Source organism: Lagenorhynchus albirostris, chromosome 15, assembly GCF_949774975.1.
Source record: "Lagenorhynchus albirostris chromosome 15, mLagAlb1.1, whole genome shotgun sequence".
NCBI classification, from domain to species: Eukaryota; Metazoa; Chordata; class Mammalia; order Artiodactyla; family Delphinidae; genus Lagenorhynchus; species Lagenorhynchus albirostris.
The window spans coordinates 59,002,124-59,027,593 of NC_083109.1; the positions used below are offsets into that span (position 1 = coordinate 59,002,124).

The following is a 25,470-nucleotide window of genomic DNA, read 5'->3' on the forward strand; positions in this document are numbered from 1 at the left end:
GCCCGGGATGCTGCCGCTCCCTGCTTCCGGGCAGCGTGCCACACTCTTACCTGCTGTGCGCCTCAGTTTTCCCCTCCGTAAGCTGGCGGGAGTAAGGAGAGCCTCTGGGGGGTTGGAGGCAGGGCCCCCAGCCGGGCCTCGCACCCACCCGCGCCCAATCGGCGCGCTAGGAGGTCGAACCCGCGCCCCGCCCCCAGTTCTGCCAGCTGCGCTCAGCCCCCGCCCCGTGCGCACGTGACCCCGCCCCGGCCCGCTCCGCCCAGCCGTCCCAGCGCGGACTCCCATTGGCTGTTCTAGGAGAGCCCTGCCCCCGTCCGGAGCGGAGCCGGAGATACCCCGCCCGCCGCAGAGAGGGGCTCCTGCGTCCGGACTGTTCGCTGCGGCCGGGCCGGGCTGGCTGGCTGGCTGGCGGCTGGCTGGCTGGCGGGCGGGCGGGCGGAGCCGGGCCCGCGGGGCTGCGGGACGATCGGGGAGATCGGGCCGGGCTGCGGGCGGCGCCATGGTGAGAGGGGTCGGGCGGGCCGGGCGCTCGGGCCCGGCGGGGGCCTGCAGGAGGGGAAGGGGCCGCCCCGGATGGGGTGGGGGCGCGCGGTGGGGGGGGGGTCTCTGCGGCGGGGGAGGGGCAGCCCGGGCGGGGGCGCGGCTTCGGGGGGAGGGTCTGTTCCGGGGGGCCGCGCCCGCGGGCGGGGGTTCTTTGTCCGCTGCGCTGCGGCGAGATCGGGACAAAGGAGGCGGCGGGGGGCGGCGGCGGCTTTGCAGGGAGCTGGTGTCCCCCCAACCCAGTGCATGCCCCTCACCGCGGCCCGCAGTTCTGCGCCCCAGGCTGGCCGCGGGTCTCCTCCGGACACTTAGGGATTTTTAAAAATAACAGAAGGCGGGGATCCTGGCAACCTCCAGAGTGGTCAGGAGAGCTGCAGAGGTTAGGGGTGGGGGTTCTGGCGACGTCTGGCGCCCATTTCGCAGGTGGGGAAACTGAGGACGGGCCGCGGCGTTTGGTGCCCGGTTCCGTCGGTGGTGACTGCGCGGCGTGGGCATGACTGAGTCTCGTAGTCCCCCGTCCCCTAAGCTTCCCCCGCGCCAAGTCAAGCCGACTGGAGTTGCCTCTCCAGCTGTCGTTTCCCCTCCAGCTGTCGCCCCCTGGGCCGAGCTCCCTCCACCCTCCAGCCTCGCTTAGCTCTTTGGTAGAGTCGGGGAGACAACGGAGTCGCCTGGCAGGGTTAAATGAGAGGGTGCGTGGAGCGCGCCTGGCACTGCGCCTGCACGTCGCCCGCGCTTGGCACGCGGGAGCTGCCAGGGCGCTTATCATCCCTGTGTCCCCAGCATAGAGCCGTCCACCCCAGTCACCCAGACTCTTCGGGTGGGGGCGGACTGGGGTTCACTTGTCCCCCTTGTCCCCTCAGGCAAGGGAGCGGGGAGGCGGGGGTCAAATAATATGACATTTTAGTGTCAGAGTTGAAATCCCGGATTCTGGATCCAGGCTGCCTGGGTTTGAATCCCTGCGCAGTTACTTTCGGGCTGTGTGACCTTGGGCAATTGGTTTAACTTCTCTGAGCCACAGATTCTTTATCTGCAAAGCGGGCATAGTAATAACTCTAGGGTTGTTTTGATGCTGAAAGGAGATTATCTGTGTGAGTGTTCAGCCCAGTGCCTGGCACATAGTAATTGTTGCCAACTTTTGCCAGGCGTCTACCGTTATTACCAAAGTTGTTTGGCAAGTGAGCTGAGCCTAGGGCAGCCTGTGAGAATAGCCAGTGGCTGATTCACAGGGTGGGGGCACAGGAGACTCGCACTGACCTTGGGGCAGTCCCTGGGGTTGCCCTGTGCCAGCTTCCTCTTCTGCACAGGGGAACCTGGGGGTGCTGGTGCGAGTTTCCTCTCCGGGAGGACCGTGGTGTAATGGGTGGGTGGTGGAGGGTGAGGTGACACTGGCTGCAGAGCTGGGCACAGCCCAGTGATTGTCAATCTCCCATCCGCATCCCCACTGTTTCTGCCCAGGCTTTTGGAGGGCAGGGGCCTGTGTGATGCTGCCTTGGGTTCCAGTGCCTGCTCAGGCCTGGCACAGAGCAGATATGCCACCTGCCCCCTTGTCATGCCCCGTCCTCCCCACAGTCCTATGTTTCTAATCAGAAACTGGGCAGGAAATGTTTCCGGTTTGTGAAGTGGGGTCCCCCGAAGAGACAGAGCCTGGTTTGCTGGCATACCTGATGGCTTTGTTGGGGGAAGGGGCATGGCTTCACCCCTGCGGAGGTGGTGCGTCCCCGTAAGCAGGGCAGCCCCAGAAGGTGGAGGCTGCAGGGGGGGAGGGGTGGCAAGCTGGTGTCCAGCTGGGCTGGGTGACACTCATGATGTGCCCAGTTAAGCGAGAAGAAGGTAGCACCAGCGTGTCCCTGAGGAAGGCGCTATTTGTGGCACTGGGCCTGGACCAGGCCCTGTACTCTCCTGGGAGCAGGTCCTTTCGGGGGGAGTGAGGGGCGACCCTGTAACACCCAGGAAGGTGTGGTACCTGGTGACACACAAACCCGGTGGCCCCATAGCCCTTCTGTTTTCACATTTCTTATCACTTCTCAGCCTCCCCACAACCTGGCTGCTGAGGTCAAGGCCTCTTTCCCATTTTGCAGGCTGAGAAACTGAGGCCATTAGGAGCAGCTTGCTTGGCTGGGTCACAACAGCTAATTATAGTGAGTGGAGGGATGGTGTGGGTCAAAGGAGGGGACTCTAATCTGCTCTGCTGCTGGCTGGGCTCCACTGGGTCTTGAGTGTGAGAAGGGACCTGTGGAGTGGGGTTAAGGCTTCATTTTGGGGTCCCCTGAAGAGGCAGGGGTAACTAGAACCCAACCCAACATTGGAGAAGACCTAAGCCATGGGCCTCCGAGGGCAGCAGGACAGTGGGGGACGCCTGCGCTCAGCTTGCTGGTGGCTGATGCAGGGTCTGTCCTTTGAACCCATCGTGGTTGGGGGTGGGGCACGGGGAGAGGTCAGAGGGGTGGTGTCTGCAGACGCTGGGCTTTAGAAAGCTTGTTGAGATCCATCTGAGGGAGGTGGGAGCGGGAGGGTGGAAGGAGGGTGGAGGGTTGGCACTGTGTGTTTGGGGGATCCAGATGGCCTTGGGCTTCCAGTGCCAGCTTTCGTCCTGAGGGAGCTGGCAAGGAGATGCTACAGAGGTTGGGGGGAGCATGGCCCGTCGCCCACCCCTAGAGTGCCCGGAGACTACAGTCCTCGGCTGTGCTGTGGCTCCCAGGCTGGCCTGACCCTCTGCACTTAGAAGACCCCTCCCTTTATTCTGCGGGGCCCCACTTCTGGGTCCCATCCTCCTTTATTCTGTCCAAGTTCACTCTTGGATGATCCATTCAAGCTCTCCACGCCTTAGTTTCCTCACCTGTGAAACTTGGATGGTAGCAGTGAGCAGCGCTAGCCACGGGCTTGTTGGGAGGAGTAGATGATGGTATGGAATAAGTGTTAACTGCTTTGGTGATTGTTCTAAGGGGGTCCAGGTTTCCCATGTGCCATCCTGGGCGTCTACCCAGCCCAAGCTGTGGTCCTCCGCGTCCTGCCCTGTGTGCTTTCCTGGATCAGGGTGAGGGGTCAGCTGACTTGCAGGAGACATCTTAGCTCGGAGGGGTAGGAGGGAGGCCCTGAAGAGATGAAGCAAGGGGTGGGGTCCAGCCCAGGCCAAGAGGGTTCAGAGGGAACTGGCCGGCCGCCCTCATGCTTCAGGTTCTCTGGGATCTGCATCTCAGTGGCATCTTCCCTCCCCTCCCCTCCCCACAGCTCGTGCAGGGACAGCTGCCCCTCCGTGGGCTTGGGCCAGGCCTGCCTGGGACCCACTGGCACACGTGGCTCCTACCCCCATGCTCAGCCTGCAGTCTGTCCTTCCACGCAGGCTGCCAGCTCCCTTGAGGGGACCCGTGGTGGCTTCAAGATTCGGGGGCATTCGGGGTGGGTGCTGCTGACCGTGATCCCCATGCAAGCAAGGTCTCCTCTGATTACTGCCTCCCCGGGCTTGGAGTGGTCGGTCAGCAGACATTTATTGAGCACCTGCTGTGTGCTGGTAATAGGGCTGGGGATCCAGCAGTGGGCAAGATGGACAGTGTCCTCCTACACCCTCAGAGTCCACTGTGGGAAGGAGACGGCAGCCAGGGAAACACCTTCCCTCACCCAAGAGAATTTCAGGTGGCAGAGCGCCAGGAAATAAGAGGAAGTAGTACGAGACGATGGCCAGTGGGGGTGGGCTGTGTCTGGCTCCTGGGTAATCTGGGAAGGCAGCCCCCAAGAGGCACCTTCTGAGAAAGTCCCGTCTGATGGGAAGGAACCAGTCACGGGACACTCAGGGAAGAACACTCCAGGCAGAAGGAACAGAAAGTGCAGAGGCCTTGAGGTATGAGGCAGAAGGGTGTGAAGAAGCTGGGGAAATAGGGAATTTGGATTCTCTGCTGGTACCAGGGAGGGTTCTGAGCAGGGGATGACATGATCAGATTTTTTAACAGATAGGTTCTCAGGAAATACCTGCTGAATGAAGGAACAAACACATTCAAGGGAGGGCCAGGGACCGCAGGCAAGGCATGACTATGGCCTGGTCACCTGGCTCTACCCCCTCCTCCTGACCTGGGGCAGGGGCAGCAGACAGGGTTTTGAGGTCACCACTTCTCTCAGAGGGTCCTTGGAGCTGGGGCTACCTCTGCCTCAGTTTGCTGGTTGGTGGTTGGTCGTTGGTCCCGGGACCGCTTGTCCCCCACCCCCAGGACTCAGAGGCACTTCCTGGGCTCCTCAGCTGGTTTGGCCCCTGGGGTCCCCCCTCCCCAGGTCTTGCTGCCATTGTTTGATTTCCCACTTCCTGTCCCTGAACCACCCCCCTGCTCCCCAAACACACACACTTCCCCTTCTGAATTGATACTGACTTGCCTTCCTGTCCAGGAACCCAGGGGGAGGGCAGGCACCCCAGCAGGCGCTGGGCACAAGGGCCAGTGGAGAGGGTGAGGCGGGGAGGGACAGGCAGCTAGGTGTGCTCCGGAGCGGGACGAGGGCACAGGGGTTGGGGCAGGTTCACCCAGCTGCAGCCAGCAGGCTCTCTGGGGGTTGGGGGCATCACCTGCTCCATGCGGAGGCCCAAGAGGACAGGCTGAGCAGAGTTGTGGGAGCTGATGGTAGCCCTGATGGTGGCAGGGGAGAGGCCAGCAGGACCTGTGCACTGGGTGGGCACAGAAGTGTGCAGGGCCACTCACGGAGCACACAGCCCAACAGGGGAGGCAGGTGCCAACCCGATGGCCCTGACACAGACGCCAGGGTTGCACGTTGAGGCTGGTGCCCTGGAGGGAGGGAAGGAGTGAGTGCAGCCACAGGACGAAGAGGACTTACTGGACCGCGGGGTCAGGAAGGCTCCCCGCCTGAGCTGGAGTTAACCAGGGCAGCCTCCACATGTTGATGTTTGTCTGGGGTCTTTGGGGAGCTGTCCCATGCCATGTGAGAGGTTTACCAGCATCCCTGGTCTCCATCCACTTGATACCAGTAGCACCTACACACACACCAGCTGTTATAATCAAAAATGTCTCCAGACGTTGCCACATGTCCCCTGGGGGGCACGGTTGCCCCCACTTGAGAACCACTGCACAAGGGTAAGGGGAGCAGAGCATTTGGGCAGAGGGACCTGGCTGGGCAAAGGTCTGCAGGTAGGAAGGAGCATGGGGTCAGCAGGAGAGGAGTAGGGGTGGAGATGCTTCATCAGGTCCCGTAGGTCACTGTAGGGACTTGGGATCTTTCCTCTGAGTGACAGGGGCACTGGCTGCAATGGCCACCACAGGTGGACCAGGGAGCCTGTTGAGAGTGATGGCAGCGGCTTGACCCTGGGGGCAGTAAGAAGGGGGAAGACTCCAGGGATGTCGCTCCCCCCGACTAGGACCCCTCTGCACGGGTGGGCGTGGGAGCAGGGCAGTTCTGGGGGTCTGTAGGGTTTTCTCAGGGCCCGGTCCCCGGACAGACTCAGGGGCGTTGACTTAGCTGCCTTTGACCTTCAGGCGAACCTGGCCTTGGGGTGGGGGTGGAGGGCTCCCTGGTGTGGATAAGAATCATTTCTAATTAAGGCTGTCATTGCTCAAGGAGGGCAGGTTCCATCCTGTCTGGAGGGAAAACCTTCCGCTTCCAATGATGTCTACCTGCACTGATGTCTGTCTTCTCCAGAAAAACCAGATTCAGACAGCTGAGCATCGACTCTGCCCACCCTGTGCCCAGGCGTTGCAGGCATCCTCGTAACCACCTGGGTGTTAGTTACTATTATTTGCTCCGTTTACAGTCAGGCAGGAGAAATTTTAAAAGTGCAAGGTCTTGGCACCCAGGGGTGCCACCACCTCCAACCTCAGTGGGTTGTTGCTGTCTGGGCCTTGGGGCATGTACACCCCTCCCCGCCGCCACCCAAACCAGCTGATCTCCAGCTGCAGCCACTCCTCGCACTTGCCAGTGGGCCCTCCTGCCTTCAGAGCCTTAGCAGACAGTGTTCCCCTGCCGGGAAGCTCTTTAGGGTCTGGCTTTCCCACACATCTCGGCATCAGCATCACCTCCCTGAGTTTTGCCTGTCCCGCCCAGTTTAGCATCAAGGCATCTGGTCCCCTATGTTTCCAGCGTTACATTCCTGCATTTGTAGCGACAGGTGTTTGGCATATTGATCCGTTTGCCGTCTGGCTCCTGCACCAAGACGCCGGCAGAGGCTGGTCTGTCCCACTCTCCCCTGCCCTCCTCTAAGTTTTTCCAGAGCCAGGTCAGCTACAGCTTCTTTGTGGGCAAAGGCTGTTGTCGGCTGCACTCTCTCACAGGTGCTCTTGAAGACTCGTTGAGCTATGTATGTCCCGTTCACGAGAGGGGCTGATGTCATTTCCCTGCTTTTGAATCCCTCATCTCTGGCCGTCTTGAAGCACTTTATTATTATTAATTTATTTATTTTTGGCTGCATTGGGTCTTCGTTGCTGCGCACAGGCTTTCGCTAGTTGTGGCCAGCGGGGGCTACTCTTAGGTGCGGTACGCGGGCTTCTCATGTTGCGGAGCATGGGCTCTAGGCGCACGGGCTTCAGTAGTTGTGGCTCGTGGGCTCTAGAGCGCAGGCTCAGTAGTTGCGGTGCACAGGCTTAGTTGCTCTGCGGCATGTGGGATCTTCCCAGACCAGGGCTCGAACCCGTGTCCCCGCATTGGCAGGTGGATTCTTAACCACTGCGCCACCAGGGAAGTCCTTGAAGCACTTTCAATCTGTGAGCAGTTACTGAACACCTAGTGGTGCTGGACTTCTAGAACATTCACCTTAAACAGACCCTCTTTCAGCCTCTGCTGCAGTGGTGATGGAGGTCTCGGGTGCCCCCTCTCAGGTTCCTGAGAAGCCTGTCACGTTCCTGGCTGAGCGAGGATGACTGCCTGTCTGGTAAGCAGAGGCACTGAAGGTATTAAATGGAAGTGGCTGGGTTGAGTGAGGAGTACGCTGGTAGCATCGTAAACAAAAACACCCAGCAAATGCCAACCAGTCTGTTTCTCACTAGGATGCGGGCAGGACGGTCAGGCTTAAGAACTGATTAAAAATAGACCCCATGGAAGAGCAAGCCCGAGCGTGTGAGCTGTCAGGGTCCCCAGCGGAGTCCCCAGTGTAGCCTCATCTTGCTCTTTCTTTCAGGGCTCTCGTGTCCAGCCTGGGTTCCACCCTCACTGAGCCGTCCCCACCCAGACCTTCCTGCAGAGGGCCCCCCCCGCTCAAGCGCTAACCATGTCCATCATGGACCACAGCCCCACCACCGGTGTGGTCACAGTTATCGTCATCCTCATCGCCATCGCTGCCCTGGGGGCCTTGATCCTGGGCTGCTGGTGCTACCTGCGGCTGCAGCGCATCAGCCAGTCAGAGGACGAGGAGAGCATTGTGGGGGATGGCGAGACCAAGGAGCCCTTCCTGCTAGTGCAGTACTCGGCCAAGGGACCGTGCGTGGAGAGGAAGGCCAAGCTGACCCCCAACGGCCCTGAAGTCCACGGCTGAGCCGGGATGCGGAGGCTCCTGGACCTGTCTGCTGCCAGCCAAGAGGTGCAGTAGGGGCGAAACCACAGACGTGCTACCATCTGAGAGGAAGAGTTGACGCTTGCTGGCATGGCCTCACCGGACTTCGTCATCGCATGCACCGACTCCTGGGGTCCCGGCGGTCCTGAGCCAGGGCTCAGTGGCACTGGGCAACCCCTCAGCCTCCTGGTAGGACTGCCCATTGCAGGCAGTGGGCAGGCCTGACCTTGCTGGGGCTCACGGCCCCACAGCGCTTTTGTTACTTGAATGTTTAGCTGAGCCTGTTTTTGATGGAGCTACTACTGTAACGCGTGAGCTCACAAGCCTGTGAACTGTAAATAGGCCCCAGAAGCACGTGCTTAAGCCTCTCTTGCTGATTTTTTTAAAAATATAGAGCACATGGGACTGTCCGTACTAACGCTGAGCTGAGTCAAGGCGGGAGGGGGGGGTCTTAGACTTGTAAGGCCCACATTGCACTCGGCGGGGGCCTCAGATACACGTGTGTATGTAGAGAACGTGACACGTCGGCTTTAAGTCTCGCAGCTAACCTGTTGGGGTGCTTTGGCGATTTCTGCTTTGTGAGCAATGAATGGGAGCAGCAGCACGTCCCGCCCTCTCCTGCTCTAGGTAGATGAGGTTGTAAATGCCAGTTCCTGTTGCTAGTGGAGTGATTGCAAGGAAGCTACTGCAGCTGCTTGGGAGCCGGTGAAGGACGAGTCAGGGCCTGAGGCCCGAGTCCCAAGGCTGCCAGGCGTCCTAGTGGCCGAGCAGTTTCTGGCCCCCGTGGTCTTGAGCATGCTGAGCACCCTGCCCCCCACCCAGCTTTACTGAGCACAGGCTTCGCTAGAAACACCAGAGCCGCGGTGGCTACCTGAATCCCAAACCCAGTTGGCCCAGGAAGGACAGAACATTGTGGTTTTTGTTTGTTGTTGTATTTAATATCTTCTGCACTGGAGGGTGTGGTGGGGGGTGCTTGGTTTCTTCCCCCTGCCCTTTTCACAAATTCGCTTCCTTTCCTCCCAGATTCCCACCCACCTGCTGGGTCCTGGATTTCATTTTCCACCTCCTAGGTGGGCCACCTAGGAGGGTCCCCTGACCTTACTCTGAGAGCGCCAAGTGTCACCCTTGTGTGCCTGTGCACACAGGAGCCCCCAGCAGCCTGTGCTTAGTGGGCACCCAGGGGAGGGGGCTGGGGGAAGAGGGAGTTTCAGGTTCAGGATTTGGTTTTCGAAAAGGTGAGGAGTTTGGTGGCTCTTGGTCAGGCCAGTGATTCCCACCCTGCCCCTCCGAGATGTCCCTTGTGTATACTTCAGTGAACTTGCTTAGGTTTTTAATCCCACCACTGTAAGCACACCCTGAACTATCATGATTAAAATGTGATTTGTGTCTGCATCCTCGGGAATAAACTGGAGGCCAGCTCTGGGTGAGCTGGGGAGCGCTGGCCCTCAGCACTTGAGCTGCCTTGCCAGCAGCATGGGCAGGGAGCTCCCAGGTCGCCAGGGGCTGCCCCCTATTCCCAGCTCCCCCTCAAAGCTCTGGCCTCCTGGTCTGGCGGAAGGCGGCTCCTCTGGCCTCATCCAAATCTCCTCTAAAAAGCATGTTGAACTAATCAACTTTCTAGAACCCCTAGTAGGGAGCTTAAGGAACACTCCTTTTAGCGGCGTACCCCTAAATTAACGGTCAAACATTAAGGTGTATAGCTTGGGGGGAGGGGAGGAGTAGCTAGTTAGGCCATTTGAGCTGAAGGCAGGATTGAGACAGCACAGGTGGGCTACTAAGGAATCCTTAGGAGGCAGCCGGGCTTTAGTACAGGGGAGGAAATGCCTTTGGCCCCCACCTGGGGATGGCCAAGCATGAGTCAGGCTGGAGACTAGCAGAAGGCCCTGTAAGCAGCACACAGGGTGTGGGCGGGAGGAGGGGTCAGAAGTTCTAAAGGGGTCAACTGGAAGGTCAGGGAGAAGGTGTGTTTCCTAATGAAGGACATAAGAAAAATGGGGCAGGTGTAGGGGTGTTCGATCCATTCCCCTCACATTTCAGAACTTCAGGCTTTCTACCTCTACTTTCTGCAGCCGGCAGCCTGCACCTAAGGCTGTCTGTCCTTTACCCAAGTAACCGAGGAGCTCCCGGGCCTTGCATTTTCAGTCCCTGAGCCTGACCCTGAAAATGACCATTGCTTGACTGTCAAACTCACCCTGAGCTTCTTACCATGGCCGGTGCAGTTTCGGTTTTGAAAAGATGAGGCATCACTTTCTCCTCAGTTTCAGTCCTGGAGGTTCCTTATCCCACGACATCTGTGCCATTTGCATCAGGCCCATCAGCACGGTGTCAGTGCCAGGTGAGGGTCAAGGGCATGGTGGGGCACTAGTGGGGTCTCTGGAGGCAAGTGGAAGTGCCTGCAGAACTGGTGACCAACCACATAACAGCTCTCACTGTTCTTGGTCAACAGCTACTTTTTTTTAGCATAGACACCAGAGCCACACACTCAAATGGCTTAGTTAAGTTATGACCTCTCATTGAATTCTTTCTGAATAGCCCAACTGTTGTGTCCAAGTTTTCTGACTAGTCAGTCAGGACATTAGCCTTTCATTCTGCATGTCATCGCAGAAGCAACAGCAGGGGGATGGGGAGGGAACGCCGACGCTGAGCCACTAAAATATGGACTAACTTTTCAGACAAATCTTCAAGTGGACTGTGCTACTGTTTTTGTCTCAAAGCTACCAAGTTTGTGCAATAAGTGGAGGGGATGTCATCCCTGTTCAATAAAAGCTGAATGACATTCAAGCTGATTTTCTAGACCACTGAGAAAATCTTTATTTACAATAAATTTCAATAAAATTTGCATAAATATATTCGCAATGTATAGTCTTCACCTCTGATTTCTTCATGTTATTTTCAAAGTTAGTCTGTCCTGTTCTCAGTGCTCCTTTCGGAGGCCAGCGTGGAGCTGACGTTGGAAGGCGGAGGGGTGCTGGCTGGTAGCCGGGGGGTGCCCGAGGGCTTGTGGTAGTCCAATTGCACCTCATCCAGGGGAGCACGGTCTTCGGCCCCGTCCCTGCCCTCCAGTTTCTGCTCCATGGTGGCCACCAGGATCTTGAGCCACGTGTTCTCGGTGAGGAGGTTCTCCGAGGCGTCGGCCAGCTCCTGGAGCTTGCGGGCCACCTCCTCAAGCTCCCGGGTTTTCTGCTCGTACAGGGCCTGCAGCTGCTCGCTGTGCAGCTGGAGCAGGCTGTGCTGCCTCTCCAGCGTGTGCTGCTGCCGCCGCAGCTGCTGCTCATCCCTACGCGCGCTCGAGAGCCGGGCCTCCACCTGCCCCTGCGCCTGCTGCAGGGCGCTGATCTCCGCCCTCAGCTTCTGGATCTCTCTCTCCAGATGGGAGATGTGCCCCTGCTGCAGGACGGCCTCTCTCTGAAGACACTCTTTGGTAGGAGGGTTAACCAAGTTCTGGGGGGCAGAAGCAGGGTCTGAGTGATGCAAAATGAACCTCAGCAGATTTGGAAGGGTGATGGGAAGGTCTTCGGGGTATTTCACACTTAGGTCCTTTCTGGAGAGAAAGGGAAAGGAGTCAAAGATAAGAGAGTCACACCAACATTCTTAGTCCAAAACCAGACTGCCGCCGAAGGTCAAGCTGCTTATTTCCTACCAAAAGGAAGTCAGCATGGAAAATGTCATCTGGCAAAAAAATTTCTACAAAGCTGAGGATGTCCCATATGCTGCTTCTGTAATTAAGGTGGTTTATCTCAAAGGTGTGTCTGTTCCTGAGGACAAAGAGCTCAGTTTCTGTTCACAACCTTCCAAGAAAGATAAGAACCCGGGGCAGAGCGGCCTCCCTGTGCTCTCAGACGCCCAGTGGCGCGTCAGGAAGGGTGTCCGGGGGCAGGACTGCCACCCATGTCACTATTGTGGCCATCGACAATGCTTGACGAGACAGGAAAAACCTCCAACACTCAGCCTGGCTCTTCAGCAAGCATTTATTACACATTATCCGAGGCAAGAGTTCTCAACTGGGGTAACTGTACCCTCCCTTCCCCAGGGGACACTGGGCAACATCTGGAGACACATTTTATTGTCACGATGGTGGAGGTGCTACTGGAGCCCCACCCTTGACAAACAGACCAAGGGGCTCTGAGGAATTAAGGTTGCCAGGCCCTGAGAGCAGAGAATAAGGAAGGAGGGTGACATATGAAGGGGATTTTCCCCAAAGCTTTGCTGCAAGTCCTGATGTACAAATTTCCTTTTTAGAACTTGTCATCCAATTGTCTGATGACCAAAATTTCTACCACAGATACATTTACCTGTGTATACACCACCTGGCTGCAATAAATCCAAACCAGCAGCTTTAGCATGAGGGGGGCAGACACCATCCAGTGTTAAAGGAGTGGAGGTGAAGGGCATGACTCCGGGGCCCACCCGCCTCTGGGGCCTCACAGGACTCCTCTGTGGCCTGCACTGCCTTGTCTGTAAAGGGGGGAATATGAGTCTCATCTACCTCAGAGGACTGCTGTAAGGACTGCATGAGTTACCTGAAGGCTCAGGGAATGTTAGCTTGAAAAAAAAAAAAAACCAACCACATTGTTCCTTAGAGAAACTGACCAGAAATCCCTCATTAAGAGCTTGCACACCCTCTCCACACACAAAGCCAGTGGCCAAACACCTAAGAAAAGACAAAAGGTGTTCTATCAAAGAGTAGCCCTTTCCCTATGAAATAAAAATCACAGGGAAATTAAAGTCAGGTATGTCCCATTTTATATGTTTATGGAAACTTTCAGGTAAATGGAACAATTTTTAAACTTTGGGGGTAAGTATATAACCACGTTTTCCTTTAAAGCATCGTTTTCTTAACATGTACGCTTTCTCCAAGTGGGGCCTCCCAGTCATTCAACTGACAACTAAGAACATCCTGGCCCCTGTGAAGTGTGGGTGAGGATGGACAAGCAGAGGCTGGATCCACCCCTAAGTTCTGCAACACAACCTGGTCTTCTAGGACAGAGCAAATGTGAATCATCCCCAGCAAAGAGCTTAGTGCGTGTATCTGGAGACATTTATAGGACAGAAAACAATACTGGTAAACATGCTATTTTAGAGTTTCTGGAGCAATCTCCATGAACCTACCTGATGGGTGTGCTAAAATGCTTTCAAACTTCTTAGAAGTAGCAAGGATACAGAGCGTCAACAAACTGCTTCCAAAATGGTAATCATTTTGAAAGTGTAGTGGTAAAAGGTCCCACTGTTTATTTGACTCTGGTCTAAGTTCACCAGGAGTATGTGTACGCACCTCTAGCGTGTAAAAGGCTAAATACAAAATGACCAATGGGGTATAAGTTATCTGCTCCAAAGAGGGGCTATAATACTGAGGGAGGGTGGGCTGCTCCTCTAAAGAAGTGAGGTTCTTCCCCAGGGGACACATCAGAATGAACCCCCCACCCACTTCTGATCTCCTGGCCCAGGGCCGGGCCAGAGCACCTGCATTTTGGAACGTCACACAGAGTGGGAGAAGAAGAGTGGTTCTAAGGTGCCCCTGCACAAGAAGGCAGCCTTGCTGGGAGCAGGAGGTAGTCCAGGCTGTGCACTGTGGCAGAGGACAAGCTCCTTCCTATGGTTTCTTTCATGATCATAAAATACAAACAACGTGCTCACTGAGTACAAATTGCAAAGGATATAAAAAGCATACAAGAGGCACCCCTGTGACCACTGGTAACCTTCACTCCTCCAAAATTATTGTCAACATCTTGACACCTTCCCTTCTGCACACATTTTAACCCAGTGCATGTGTAAATTTATATTTTACCAAAACGCATATATACTTTTATATTCTTTTCACTAAAAATAAGCATGTGCCCTGTGAAGAAGGTCTTACTGCTTGTTATCAATTTTTCGTTTCCTCTTTTGTGAGCTGTCAGCTTTTTGCCCTTTACCTTCTGAGTGAACTGAACACTCACTTTAGACCAGTTAATGAAGAGCTTGCTTCACTTCTGATTACCATTTATTTTTGGGAAATAAGAAAAATTCCATTCCAAAGCAGTAAGGCTTTGGTTTACCAAGTTCTCTGCATTAGAATGAAACTGGACAGTCTACTATTCAGTATTTACTTTCTTGACTTTTCAATACAAGGGAACTAGGAAGAGGCTGTAGCAGCGACCTTCCTGCAGGGCATGGAAAATGAGCTCATCTCTATGCTGACTCCATCAGGCAACCTCAGAATGAAAGGCACTCAACCCAAACGCGAAACAATTCCAGCTGCTGAGAACCTCTTTGTGCAAAGGCATGTGCTGGGTGTTACGACGTCAATGTTTTTTCCAACTATGATTGAAATTTGAAAATTATGGTGTGTTAAACTTCATGCCCCACCTCTGTCCCACACACAATGAAATTACTTGTGTTATTGTCCACGGTTCCTGGACCGTGTGGCACCTGCCTGAGACACTTCTTAAAAAGAAAAAGGCTCGTCACAATACAGTCAGCAGTAGAACTGGGTGAGTCACACTCTGTTTTTAGTGTGTGATTTGACAAGACCCTACTACCACAGGAAGTATTCCAGCAAAAATTCTTTGAGATAAGGGGGAAAAACCAAGGAAATGATTCAGTACACATGAAGGAAGCACTCTCCTAGAGAAGCATGAAGAGCATGGCAGTGGCTGCAATAAACGGTAAAAGCGAGCGCCAGAGAATAAAAGACATGTGAGTTAGGGAACGTCACTAAAATCATCCTGCAAATGCTTTTCCCTATAAAGATATTGTCAAAGCCATGTGACTGGGTCCCTGAGGACCCATCCTTTTAAAAACAAACAGGAATCTGTACCAAGAGAACATCTGGTTTATCAGGCTTTAAAAGGCCAAGAGTTAATTTCCCTTCTACCAAAACATCTGGATCCACATTCGCTAACTGCCAGGTCACATCCCCTTGCTAACGGCCCATCCCTGCTCGCTGGGCTTTCAGGGAAGCTGCCCTGATCACTCACCTTGGAGCACCACTTAGACAAATGTGAAGAGATCAAGGTGACAGCCCCGTCAGGTGACATTCACAGAAGTCTGCACACCTGGGGAGAAGGCTTCTTGAGCCCCAGTATGCGGGTGCAGTGGGTAGAAGGGCCTCTGTTTCCTCCTTGTACCAGGGGGCCGAGGTGGCCATCCGCAGGGCTCAATGACAAATGACTCATGTGGAAGCGGGCAGGCCGGGCCTGACTCCCTGTGAGGCCCAACAGTAAGCTGTTGTTTTGCCCCACGTGAACCTGGGGCTCTTTGCTGTCAATCTCAGCACTCACTGTGTGCTCATAAGGCCAAGAAGGTGAACAAGTTCCAGTGGCCACATTCATACTCGTGTAAAACACACTCTGGGAGGGGGCAAACTTAAAAAAACTACCACACCTGACATCATGACACCAAAGTCCTTTTACCCTTGGTTCCCAGTGGCACATTTTTTGAACATTTTATTCTAAATACTTTAGTAATAAGTAATGATGTACACTTCACTTCTGTGAAGTACCTTAAACCCATTTCATGTTCAGCAAAAGAATCCCATCTGCCCAAATATTGAAAAACTTCAGCTTTACCTGTTACAGGGAAAAAATAAGACAGTAGGAAGACGGTCAACCATAAATTCCCAAGGAAGATCATTCTGAGATACATCAATCCTGGCAAAGGGAAAGAACAGAAAAAGCAAAAGATCAGCCCAAGAAACTCCAACTTGAAAGGATCTTCTCAAATAATTGAAGAACCCAGGGCACTGTCTGCGCCCACACAAGACTGGCCCCTGGCGGTGAGTGCACCACTGGGTATAAGGCAGGCACAGCTTGTGGGAGAAGCAGCGAGACTTCCAGGACGTGCAACTGTCCACCTAACTCACTGAGGGAAATGTCATGTCTTGAAAGTAAATGTAGAATCCCCCCTCAAAAAAGCCTCGCTGACACCTCAGGAGTAGTCCACGCACCTGACCAAATCTGGGCAAGTACCTTAACCGTTGGATCAGCTCTGGAAAAAGGAAATCATTGAGCAAAACACATTGAGCCTCTGAAAACGTAAGAAAACAAGATAAGGAAGATTATATTCTATATTCTGTTAAGTCTAGACAGAGGCCAAGAAAGTTGTATTTTCTTAGCAGATTTTAGATGAATTTTCTAATACAGCAAATGACATCTGTGCTAAATGAGCCAACCTGTGCTTAATTACCACTGAACTAGGTGGGGGCCCCTCCTGCAGTCCGCACTAAGCTGGGCCTGCAGGAATGTCTCCCCACCTGCCCCCAGGGACTGCTCAGTTGCAGCAAAAGGAACATCCCAGGAGGAAGCGAAGCAGCAGGGCTGCTAAGCCAGGTGTCAATATTCACAAATAGTGCATAAAAAAGGTGGCAATGTTTTGAATCATTAACTTGACAGGAGTCTTCAGAGAAGTATAATTGGGGGCAGAGTGGGGAGGGGGGGAAATCAGTGCCTTGAGTTTGTCCAAAAGGATGAAATACACTTTAAAAAAAAACTGACATAACCATGGCTTCCCTGGTGGCGCAGTGGTTGAGAGTCCGCCTGCCGATGCAGGGGACACAGGTTCATGCCCCAGTCTGGGAGGATCCCACGTGCCGCGGAGCGGCTAGGCCCATGAGCCATGGCCGCTAAGCCTGTGCGTCCGGAGCCTGTGCTCCGCAACGGGAGAGACCACAACAGTGAGAGGCCCACGTACCGCAAAAAAAAAAAAAAAAAAAAAAATGACATAACCAAATCATAATGGTTTTAAATAGCTTCATTAACAGAACAGTACTCCTGCCTCTCTGTCTGTGAAAGCCTACCTAGAACATCAGAGTTTCTATTTTATTTTATTTTATTTTTTTTTGCCATATGCGGGCCTCTCACTGTTGTGGCCTCTCCCGTTGCGGAGCACAGGCTCTGGACGCGCAGGCTCAGCGGCCATGGCTCACGGGCCCAGCTGCTCTGCAGCATGTGGGATCTTCCCGGACTGGGCCACGAACCTGTGTCCCCTGCATCGGCAGGCGGACTCTCAACCACTGCACCACCAGGGAAGCCCAGAGTTTCTATTTTTTAAACAAATGGTGTTGAACAGTTTATTCTATAATCAAGTGTTTCTTTCTCCTGATTTTTACTTCAAAGAAAAACCAAACTGTAAAATTAAAAGAAAAACATTTGTAAACATCCACTCAGAATCCCATTGTGCTGATTGGGATCTTCTTTCTGGGATTCTCATTCAGGATTTGGTGTATATGCCTACATACTGATAAGAGCAGAAATCATATTTCATACTCTATTCTTTTCAGTTAATTGTATGAAAAGCATTGTCCTAACGAAGGGGTAAAAATCCCATCAAATGCCCAACCATAATTTACTTAACCATTTTTCTACTGTTGGACATAAATAATGCTGCAATGACCAGCACATGCTTCTCTGCAAGTCCTACTTCCTTAATTCCCCAAAGTGAAATTAGCTGGATCAAAAATGTATAACCATTTTTGCTAAAATGTTGTTAAAATGCTTTCCAAAAAGTTTATGCCAATTTACTTATTCTGTTAGCTACATCTGACTGTGCCAATTTTATTTTATCAACACAAGATTCTACCACTTAAGAGTATTCCTTAATTTAATAAGTATAAATGACACTTTGTTATTGTTTTGATTTACATTTACTAGATTATAATTTCCCCACTTGTTTATTTACTCTCTTCTCTTACATGAAAAGCTGTTCATGACCTTTCTTCACATGGCAGTCCTCAGCTGTTTCTCCCTCCATCCCCCATTTTTTAAAATTGTGGTGAAATATACATAACATTTACCATCTTAGCCATTTCTAAGTGTACAGTGCAGTGGTATTAAGTACATTCATAATGCTGTGCACCCATCACCACCATCCATCTCCAGAGCTCTTTCATCTTGCAAAACTGAAACTGACCCCATTAAACAACTCCTCCCCCTTCTCCCCTCCCCCATCTCTTGGCAACCACCATTCTGCTGTCTCTATGAATCTGACTACTCTTGGTGCCTCATATAAGGGAAACCATACAGTGCTTGTCCTTTTGTGACTCATTTCACTCAGCATTAATATCCTCAAGGTTCACTCATGTTGCAGCATGTGTCAGAATTTCCTTCCTAATTTTTAGGGTGGAATAATATTCCATTATATGTACAAACCACATTTTGCTCTCAGCAGTTTTCTTAAACCATTTTAATTTCTCAGGGTCTGGAGCATGAACACCTGATTCTGAATCCTGCTCCCTCATTTACAGGTTGTGTAACTCTGGGCAAGCTGCCTAATCCTTTTGAGCCTCAGTTTCCTCCTCAGTAGAAAGAGAGTGGTAATCATACCTGCTCCACTGAATGCTCTAAGGATTAAGTCAGATAATATGTATATACAAATATCTCGCAGCATAGTAACTCCTCAAGTGTGGCTCTAATCATTACTTACAGCATACACAAAAGGTAAGACATATATGCTGTAAAATACAGCTATCGTCCTTTTGTCAGTTTTATTTTCGTTGCACATTTTTCTAGTGAAATCTGTTCATCTTTCTTGCATTATTTTTTCAACTGCTTCATTTTGGCAAGTTTTCACCTCTCAAAGGAACTAGCAAATCCAATATTCTAGCTTCTGTTATTTTTTTCTATGATTTGATCTTTTATATTTAAATTCTATCTGAAGGTTTTTTTTTTTTTTTGGGTGGTGGGGAGAAGATATAGCTTAAATCTAAATAATTTTCATCTCAGACTGCCTACTACCTGATCCAAAAACTCTTTGAGCCTTGTTTTTACAAAACAATGGTTTAACATTTTTTTGTTTGCTACACATACACATACAGTACCAAGGAATCACAAAACTAGAACATGCAGGTATCAGCCAATCTTGCCTCTTACTTTTAGGAATGAGGAGGGAAAGGAGACCTGGTGGGGAGATTTGCTCCAGGTCCCAGGGCTGGTTGGCAGCACACCAGGGACTGGCCCCCTTTTGCTGGGCCAAGGCCCCAGTGCCATGTATTCCAGAAAGCTGGCCACTTGGGGGGCTATCCGAGCAACCAGGTCAGCACTAATCCCTCAGAACTGCACTCACCCTCCTATGAACTCAATCAGGACTAAATACACTCAACATCATGGAAGAAACACTTAGCATTCATCAGGAAAACTTTGGCTCCAATGAGGTTTTGCTCACAGCTTTAAGCTGACAATCAACCAAATCTTACCCAAGGTCAACAGAAAATGGGCAGACCCTTGCAGGCCATAATGGCTAAGCTGTAAGGAGGAGTGAAGGCAGGCACACAGCGCTGCAGCACGGGCTTCCTTACCTTGCCACAGTGAATGTATCTGCAGGCAGGAGCCGAGCTAGCTGGATAAAGATGTGATTGAGGGCTGGACAGAAGCCGCACCACTGTGCATAATAAAGCAGCAACACGTCCTATGGGAAGAGGAAGACGGCTGTTACTGGGCTGCTCAGGTCCTCACTGTGCTTAGAACCGGGCAGGCATTCAATGAATGTTGCTCATGCACAAATTACAGTGAAAATTTAATCTTCAGGTATTTTCAATTATGTGATTTTTAAAAAAATAAATTTATTTATTTATATTTTTGGATGCATTGGGTCTTCGTTGCTGCACGCGGGCTTTCTCTAGTTTCGGCGAGCAGGGGCTACTCTTCGATGCAGTGCGCGAGCTTCTCACTGCGGTGGCGTCTCTTGTTGCGGAGCACAGGCTCTAGGCGCCCGGGTTTCAGTAGTTGTGGCGTGCGGGCTCAGTTGCTCTGTGGTATGTGGGATCTTCCCAGACAAGGGCTCGAACCTGTGTCCCCTGCATTGGCAGGCAGATCCTTAACCACTGCGCCACCAGGGAAGCCCTATGTGCTTTCTTAAGGACGTTTTACAATCACAAAACCACCATGTAATTCACATGTTCTGCAGTAAGACTGTCATGTGGTCAATCTTTTGTACATCAAAACCAACCACCCCCTGGTGGTGCAGTGGTTAAGAATCCGCCTGCCAATGCAGGGAACACGGGTTTAAGCCCTGGTCTGGGAAGATCCCACATACCGCGCAGCAGGTAAGCCCACAAGCCACAGCTACTGAATGAAGCCTGCGTGCCTAAAGCTTGTGCTCTGCAACAAGAGAAGCCACCGCAATGAGAACCCCGCGCACCGCAATGAAGAGCAGCCCCTGCTCGCCGCAACTAAAGAAAGCCCACGCGCAGCAACAAAGACACAACGCAGCCAAAAATAAATAAATTAATTAATTAATTTAAAAAACAAGCAAACCAAAAAAACCCAACTGCTCACCCCGATGACTGCAGCTTTGGAAATTATTATAACAGGGACAGATGGCTTGATTTTTGCCTCGCTCATGATTCTATACCTGTTTTTGAAGGACTACTTCCCAAAAGGTATCCGTTGTCACTTCAGTGATTAAACGCTGAGATGGGAACTGTGAAGAGTCACTTCCAATAAGATGCCTTTTCAAGGGACTGTAGAGAACGCTGAAGTTTTGAATGAAAGACTCTGAAAATAAGGAGAAAATGAGATCAGTTCTTCTCTCAGTACAAGGAGAGTAGTTGGCCTACTTTAAACTCCACATCTAAAAAATTGGGCTGGCTTCGCAGGCCCACATTTTTAACACTTCACCTACAGGCAAAACCCTGAACGAAGCCACCCGGGGGGACAGGGGGTAGCTTTGGCAGTAGTAACTCAGCAGACAGCACTTTAGCTAACAAAGCACCACTCGGTGTCCCGTGTTCTACTATGCAGGGACTAGGAATTCGATGCTCCTTTTAAAAACAACACTGGTCCACAAATGGACACCTGAGCCTGTATAAGTCATCAACACGCCACCATGGAGATTTCAACTGTACCAAGACCTTTAAGCATAACTACCGATGCAGTAATTGCACAAGCTACTGTAATGGGGAAGGTGTTTAAATACTCATTAATTTAAAGATAAGGAGCTATGGTTTTTGTTTCCTTTATTAAAGTCCTTCAAGTTTCTTTCTTAAAAGGTTAAGAAAAATAAACTCAATTATATTTAGTGGAAAAACACATAAATAAAACCCATAAATAATCCCAAACCCTAACCTGAAGCAACAGTTTTACCCTCCCCACCAACTCTACTATCTTCAGATTCCTTTGTATCATCTGAAGCAGCACTAATCTGAGTTTCACTTCTTTTTTTCTTCTTTTTTCTCTCCATTGCGAGGCCCTAGTGAACAATGATATGTTCTGTGGAGGGCGGAGGAAAGGAGGAGGGTCTTGTGAAGAGAATCTGTCATCAACACCTGATGATACTTAGTTGGCTAGGTTTTTGAAACATAAAACCAAGAATTATTTACTAATCTGAATGAAGCCTAAATTCTGAAACTGACCCAGAGACAGCTGACTTAAGAGTCAACTCTCCAAAACAACAACGATGCACAGTGAATGTTTTTGGATGAGGACCCTGACAAATTTTGTCACCAACCACAGCACAAAGAACAACGGAGCTAGATGTTTCAGAGGAGATAAGAGAAGATGAAAAGAAATCGGAAGAAGGCTTTTTTCAGATTACCATTAAATTCAGGATGCACACATCACAAGCTAGCTCACTGAATGCTTGAGTATTAGAACAGAATGCAGGAAAATCCAATAAACACTTACGTTAAAAATACAGGCTTATTTCATTTTCAGAAAACTCAGTACAGTAAAATGTAACTAGGAAACATGAATTAGGAGCAATTTGTAGTATCAAAAGAGTACACACTTCATAAAGTGACTGGTCACAGGGTTCCTCTAAGCACTCAGGAGGCTTTGTGTTTATAACATAAAGCCTTTTATTAACATAAGCCTTTTAACGTGTCTAACATAAGAAACGAGCTTCACCTGGACTTAAAGGACGGCAGCTAAAATGACTATCATTTAGGGGCTTTGAGTTTACTCTTGCTTTCATACTCTCCAAAACTTGAAAATAAAAGGTTTCCCTCCCCACCAAATTCCTCCTGTCTCCATTTGGCAAATGCTAACTTTCCCCCATGTTTCCAACGAGGCTGAACTAACACGGCTTTTGAATTCTCACTTCCTTGTGTGCACATCAAGGATGGCAGCAAAGCCCTGGGAAAAGGACAGCATCGGTTAGTTCACTGCTGCTGCCAAGCGTAAGGGCAAGCTCTCGGATGCACTCCCATAATGGGGACTTACCCGCCACCTCCCCCCCAAAAAAGTGGGTTTTGCTGGTTTGCAACCTGAGACGTATTGCACTTGACACTTGTTTGTTACAATCTAGGCACCCAAGGTCAGAGCAGCATTTCTCAACTTGTTATGAAAGAGCAGCAGAACAAACTAGGTCTGGTGGCCTTGATGCCTAGACAGCTAAACCTGTGAGACAAAAAGGGGGGCCAGGTGGTTCTATCGTTTCACTGCTTTCTGTTTAAGTACCTTTCGAATGAAGCCGCTGTTGGGGCTCACGTTCATCAGTCCCTGGGGAGTTACCACCCGACCCACTCTCCACCACCCTGTCCATCACAGAGGCCAGGTTCCCCCCCGGCCGCAGCTCGTGCCACCATGGAAATGCGGCAGGCGCTGCCGATCAGGAACGCTGGACTCTTAGCCCCCAAGGGCTAAGTGAAAAACTTATCCAAAATTTGGAGTTAGGAAGTTTCTGTTCCATTTAATATACAAAATTAGCTTCTTTTAAAATTATGACCAGCTGCAGTCTAAAGATTTCAAATGCGCTAAGAGCCAACCGTAATGAGATCCCTAAATAAAAGTTACCTATGTTAAGTTAAGCAAAGCATTAGGTTTGGGGAAGGAAACTGCCCACAGTACCTAGGGTGAACTTCATAAGAGCTTGTTTTGGATCCAGGACATAATGAGACTCTTCTTTCACGTCAACAATTGCAGCAAATCCTTTCACCCGAGCGGTGCTCGGAGCACCCAGCCTCTCTGCATACAACCAAAATAAATTGGAATCCAAAAGGTAGATGTTCAGGGTCTTGTTGGTTCTGCAGCTCAGGCCTATGAAGCTTGCGTTATCCACGTCCAGTTCAGGAAAGAGATACCTGTTCTCCTCAATGTGAGGAACGGAGCTTGGGGTATCAACCTCACATTTCTTCTCAAGGGAAGAAAATGCAATGGTCGGGGTTTCAAAGACATCTTGTTCAGAATCAATGAAGCCTGTCACGCCCCTGTTTATGGTCCTGCAACATGCAGTGTAGTAGCTGAAAGGGCTATAGAAACTTAGAAAATTCCTGCATTCTATGCTGTCTGATGCCACATGATAAAAGGTCTGCTCCTTGAGGTAGAAAGAATCCAGAGCTGCTGCCATCTCAAAAAAGCTGCACTGGGGCATGCCGACCGAGCTTGGCCTGAGGCTGCCGGCAGTCTGGTTGACACACAGTTCACACACGTTGTGGGTCCTGGAGATGGAGTGCCACTGGGGCAGCACCACGGTGTTGCAGCAGGGGGACTCCGTTATCAGCGGCAGGTCCGGCAGCTGGGCTGGGGGCTCAGGCGCCAGAGACTTGAACACCGGGGCGTCCACTCGCCGCAGGTGCTGAAGGAGCCGCTCCACCACCTGGTCCCCGTGACAGTTGTTGTACTCCAAGGCCACTTCGGTGATCTGAAACACAGGGCAGAGCTCATGAGAGGTGTGGGGGTGACTGAGGGACAGACCCCGTGGCTCTTAGACCTGGAAAGCATCTTGTCTGATTCACAAGAAGGAACCCTGGCTGGAAACACAGCACCAAACAGGAAGCTGTCACACCAAAAGCTATTAATAAAGAGGTTTGGGTTATTTTTCAGATCCTGTCACTCTGTTAACAAATACTGAACCGCCTGTTCAGAGACGGAAGGGGTCTTAGAGGGAGATGTCAGTCTACCCCGTGATGGGGTGAAGTGGCTCACGCCACAACACACATCGAAGAACCAGGAACAGAATTTAAATCTCAACGCCCAGTTGAGTGCCCTTTCCTTTACATCCTTAAAACTCCTCGAGACGATGTCTTCTTTCTTCATCTTAAGTAAGTCTAAAAATTTCCCAAATATTTGATCCACTTGTTGATCCACCTAACAAGTGGATCAAATATTTCACAGCATATGTTTCCAAATAAATTCATGCCTCACAGGAGGCTACGAATTCAGCCTCTTCCAAACCATACTCAACCATCTCGCCTTCCTCCCCCTGTACCACCCTTTCTAGAAAATGGCATCAACAAACTGGAAAAATCAGCTAACCCTCAATTTCTCCTCTGCATCACCCAAGCCTCCAATCCAGCCAGCTCTGACTTCAGCATCACGAAGCGGCCCCCCTTTGCACCCTCACAGTCACTGCCTCAACTCAGGCTCTCATGTGTCACAGAGTGCCCCCGTTTTCTCTCCCCCGCCTTAACTGAGCCTCCACACTGCCAACACTTATTTTTAAAAATACACCCTAAGCAGGAGACTCCTCTGCTAAATGACATTCGACGGCTCCCTATTACCTGGAGGGTAACCCTAACATAATCTGACCTGAGTCTGCCTTTCCGGTGTCACCTCACCACCTTTACACCAGCCAGGCCCTTCCACAATGCCTTGCCTTCAGAGGCCTGGCCGGGGCCTCCTCCATCTGACAAACCTCAACACTCTCCCCAAGACCCTGCACCAGGATGGCTGCTCCAACAAAGCTAACACCCCCACCCTCCCCCATGAAGAGTCTACATCTTCAGGGTTAGTCCCAGAAGCCCTTCCCAGACAGTCTCCCAACTGTCTGTCAAGACATCCCTCTTCCCCACAGGCTTAAGGATCCTCAAGGGCAGGGACCATGTTTGATTTATCCTGCTATCCCCGCAGCCTAGCTCAGAGCCTGAAACATAACAAATGGTCGATAAACAGCTGGTGAACGAACGGCATCTCAGGATAAGTACATGCTCCCGCTTCTCGGGGAGATGAACCCCTTTACGCTCAGACCAGTGTTAGCCATTTAGATTCACATTTCATTCCAAGGCTCTTCCATTTCCGAACTGAGTACCTTTCACCACCCAACAGCCACCCCAGGTCAATGAAAAAGATGAGCAAGTCATTATAATCCAAAGGCATTTATACTCCCTAAAATAGAACTGTGTGCTAACTTAAATCCCACCAAGGTTAGTTAAAAGGTGTCAAGTCACTCAGGATTTTGTTTCATTAAAGAGTGTGTGGGGGGGGACTTCCCTGGTGGCACAGTGGTTGGGAGTCCGCCTGCCGATGCAGGGGACACGGGTTCGTGCCCCGGTCCGGGAAGATCCCACATGCCGTGGAGTGGCTGGGCCCGTGAGCCATGGCCGCTGAGCCTGTGCGTCCGGAGCTTGTACTCCGCAACGGGAGAGGCCACAACAGTGAGAGGCCCGTGTACCGCAAAAAAAAAAAAAAAAAAAGAGTGTGTGTGTGTGTTTGTGTGTGAGAAAACCATTTAATAAGTGCTTTTCCAATTTCAAAGAAAACCCAAATTTCATAACATATGATACTTATAGACAGAGTTAATTTAAGACATATGCGTTTGTACAGAAA

The 25,470-nt window shown here is 51.4% G+C and overlaps 3 protein-coding genes across 10 annotated transcripts in view; 1 reads left to right on the top strand and 2 right to left on the bottom strand.

Moving 5' to 3' along the window:
* Positions 1-186, bottom strand: part of LITAF (lipopolysaccharide induced TNF factor) — a 111,804-nt gene extending 111,618 nt beyond the window's left edge. The window contains exon 1 of one of the 2 annotated variants that reach the window (XM_060123175.1): positions 51-186. The gene's annotated coding sequence lies outside the window, so the exon portion shown is untranslated. The remainder of the gene's footprint in view (positions 1-50) is intronic. The other variant, XM_060123174.1, reaches the window with a different exon arrangement.
* Positions 187-427: 241 nt separating this feature from the next.
* On the top strand, positions 428-10,863 carry SNN (stannin). Of its 2 annotated transcripts, none has more exons than XM_060124690.1 (2): positions 428-502; positions 7,643-10,863. In XM_060124690.1, the coding sequence occupies exon 2, from the start codon at positions 7,733-7,735 to the stop codon at positions 7,994-7,996; it is 264 nt and encodes an 87-aa protein (XP_059980673.1). In that variant the 5' UTR covers positions 428-502; positions 7,643-7,732; the 3' UTR covers positions 7,997-10,863. The 2 variants fall into 2 exon arrangements, with proteins under 2 accessions (XP_059980673.1, XP_059980674.1); XM_060124691.1 differs by lacking the exon at positions 428-502 and adding an exon at positions 5,042-6,826.
* Positions 10,801-25,470, bottom strand: part of TXNDC11 (thioredoxin domain containing 11) — a 67,229-nt gene continuing 52,559 nt past the window's right edge. For all 6 annotated transcript variants that reach the window (XM_060124684.1, XM_060124685.1, XM_060124683.1 and 3 more), the window contains 5 exons: positions 22,774-23,566; positions 20,339-20,481; positions 19,284-19,393; positions 15,562-15,642; positions 10,801-11,555 (listed from right to left, as the gene is read on the bottom strand). In XM_060124684.1, coding sequence (XP_059980667.1) covers positions 10,913-11,555; positions 15,562-15,642; positions 19,284-19,393; positions 20,339-20,481; positions 22,774-23,566 — 1,770 coding nt within the window. In that variant the 3' untranslated portion in view covers positions 10,801-10,912. The remainder of the gene's footprint in view (positions 11,556-15,561; positions 15,643-19,283; positions 19,394-20,338; positions 20,482-22,773; positions 23,567-25,470) is intronic.

Coding starts and splice junctions, on each gene's coding strand:
- SNN (XM_060124690.1), top strand. CDS start 7,733: ATGTCCATCATGGACCACAGCCCCACCACCGGTGTGGTCACAGTTATC.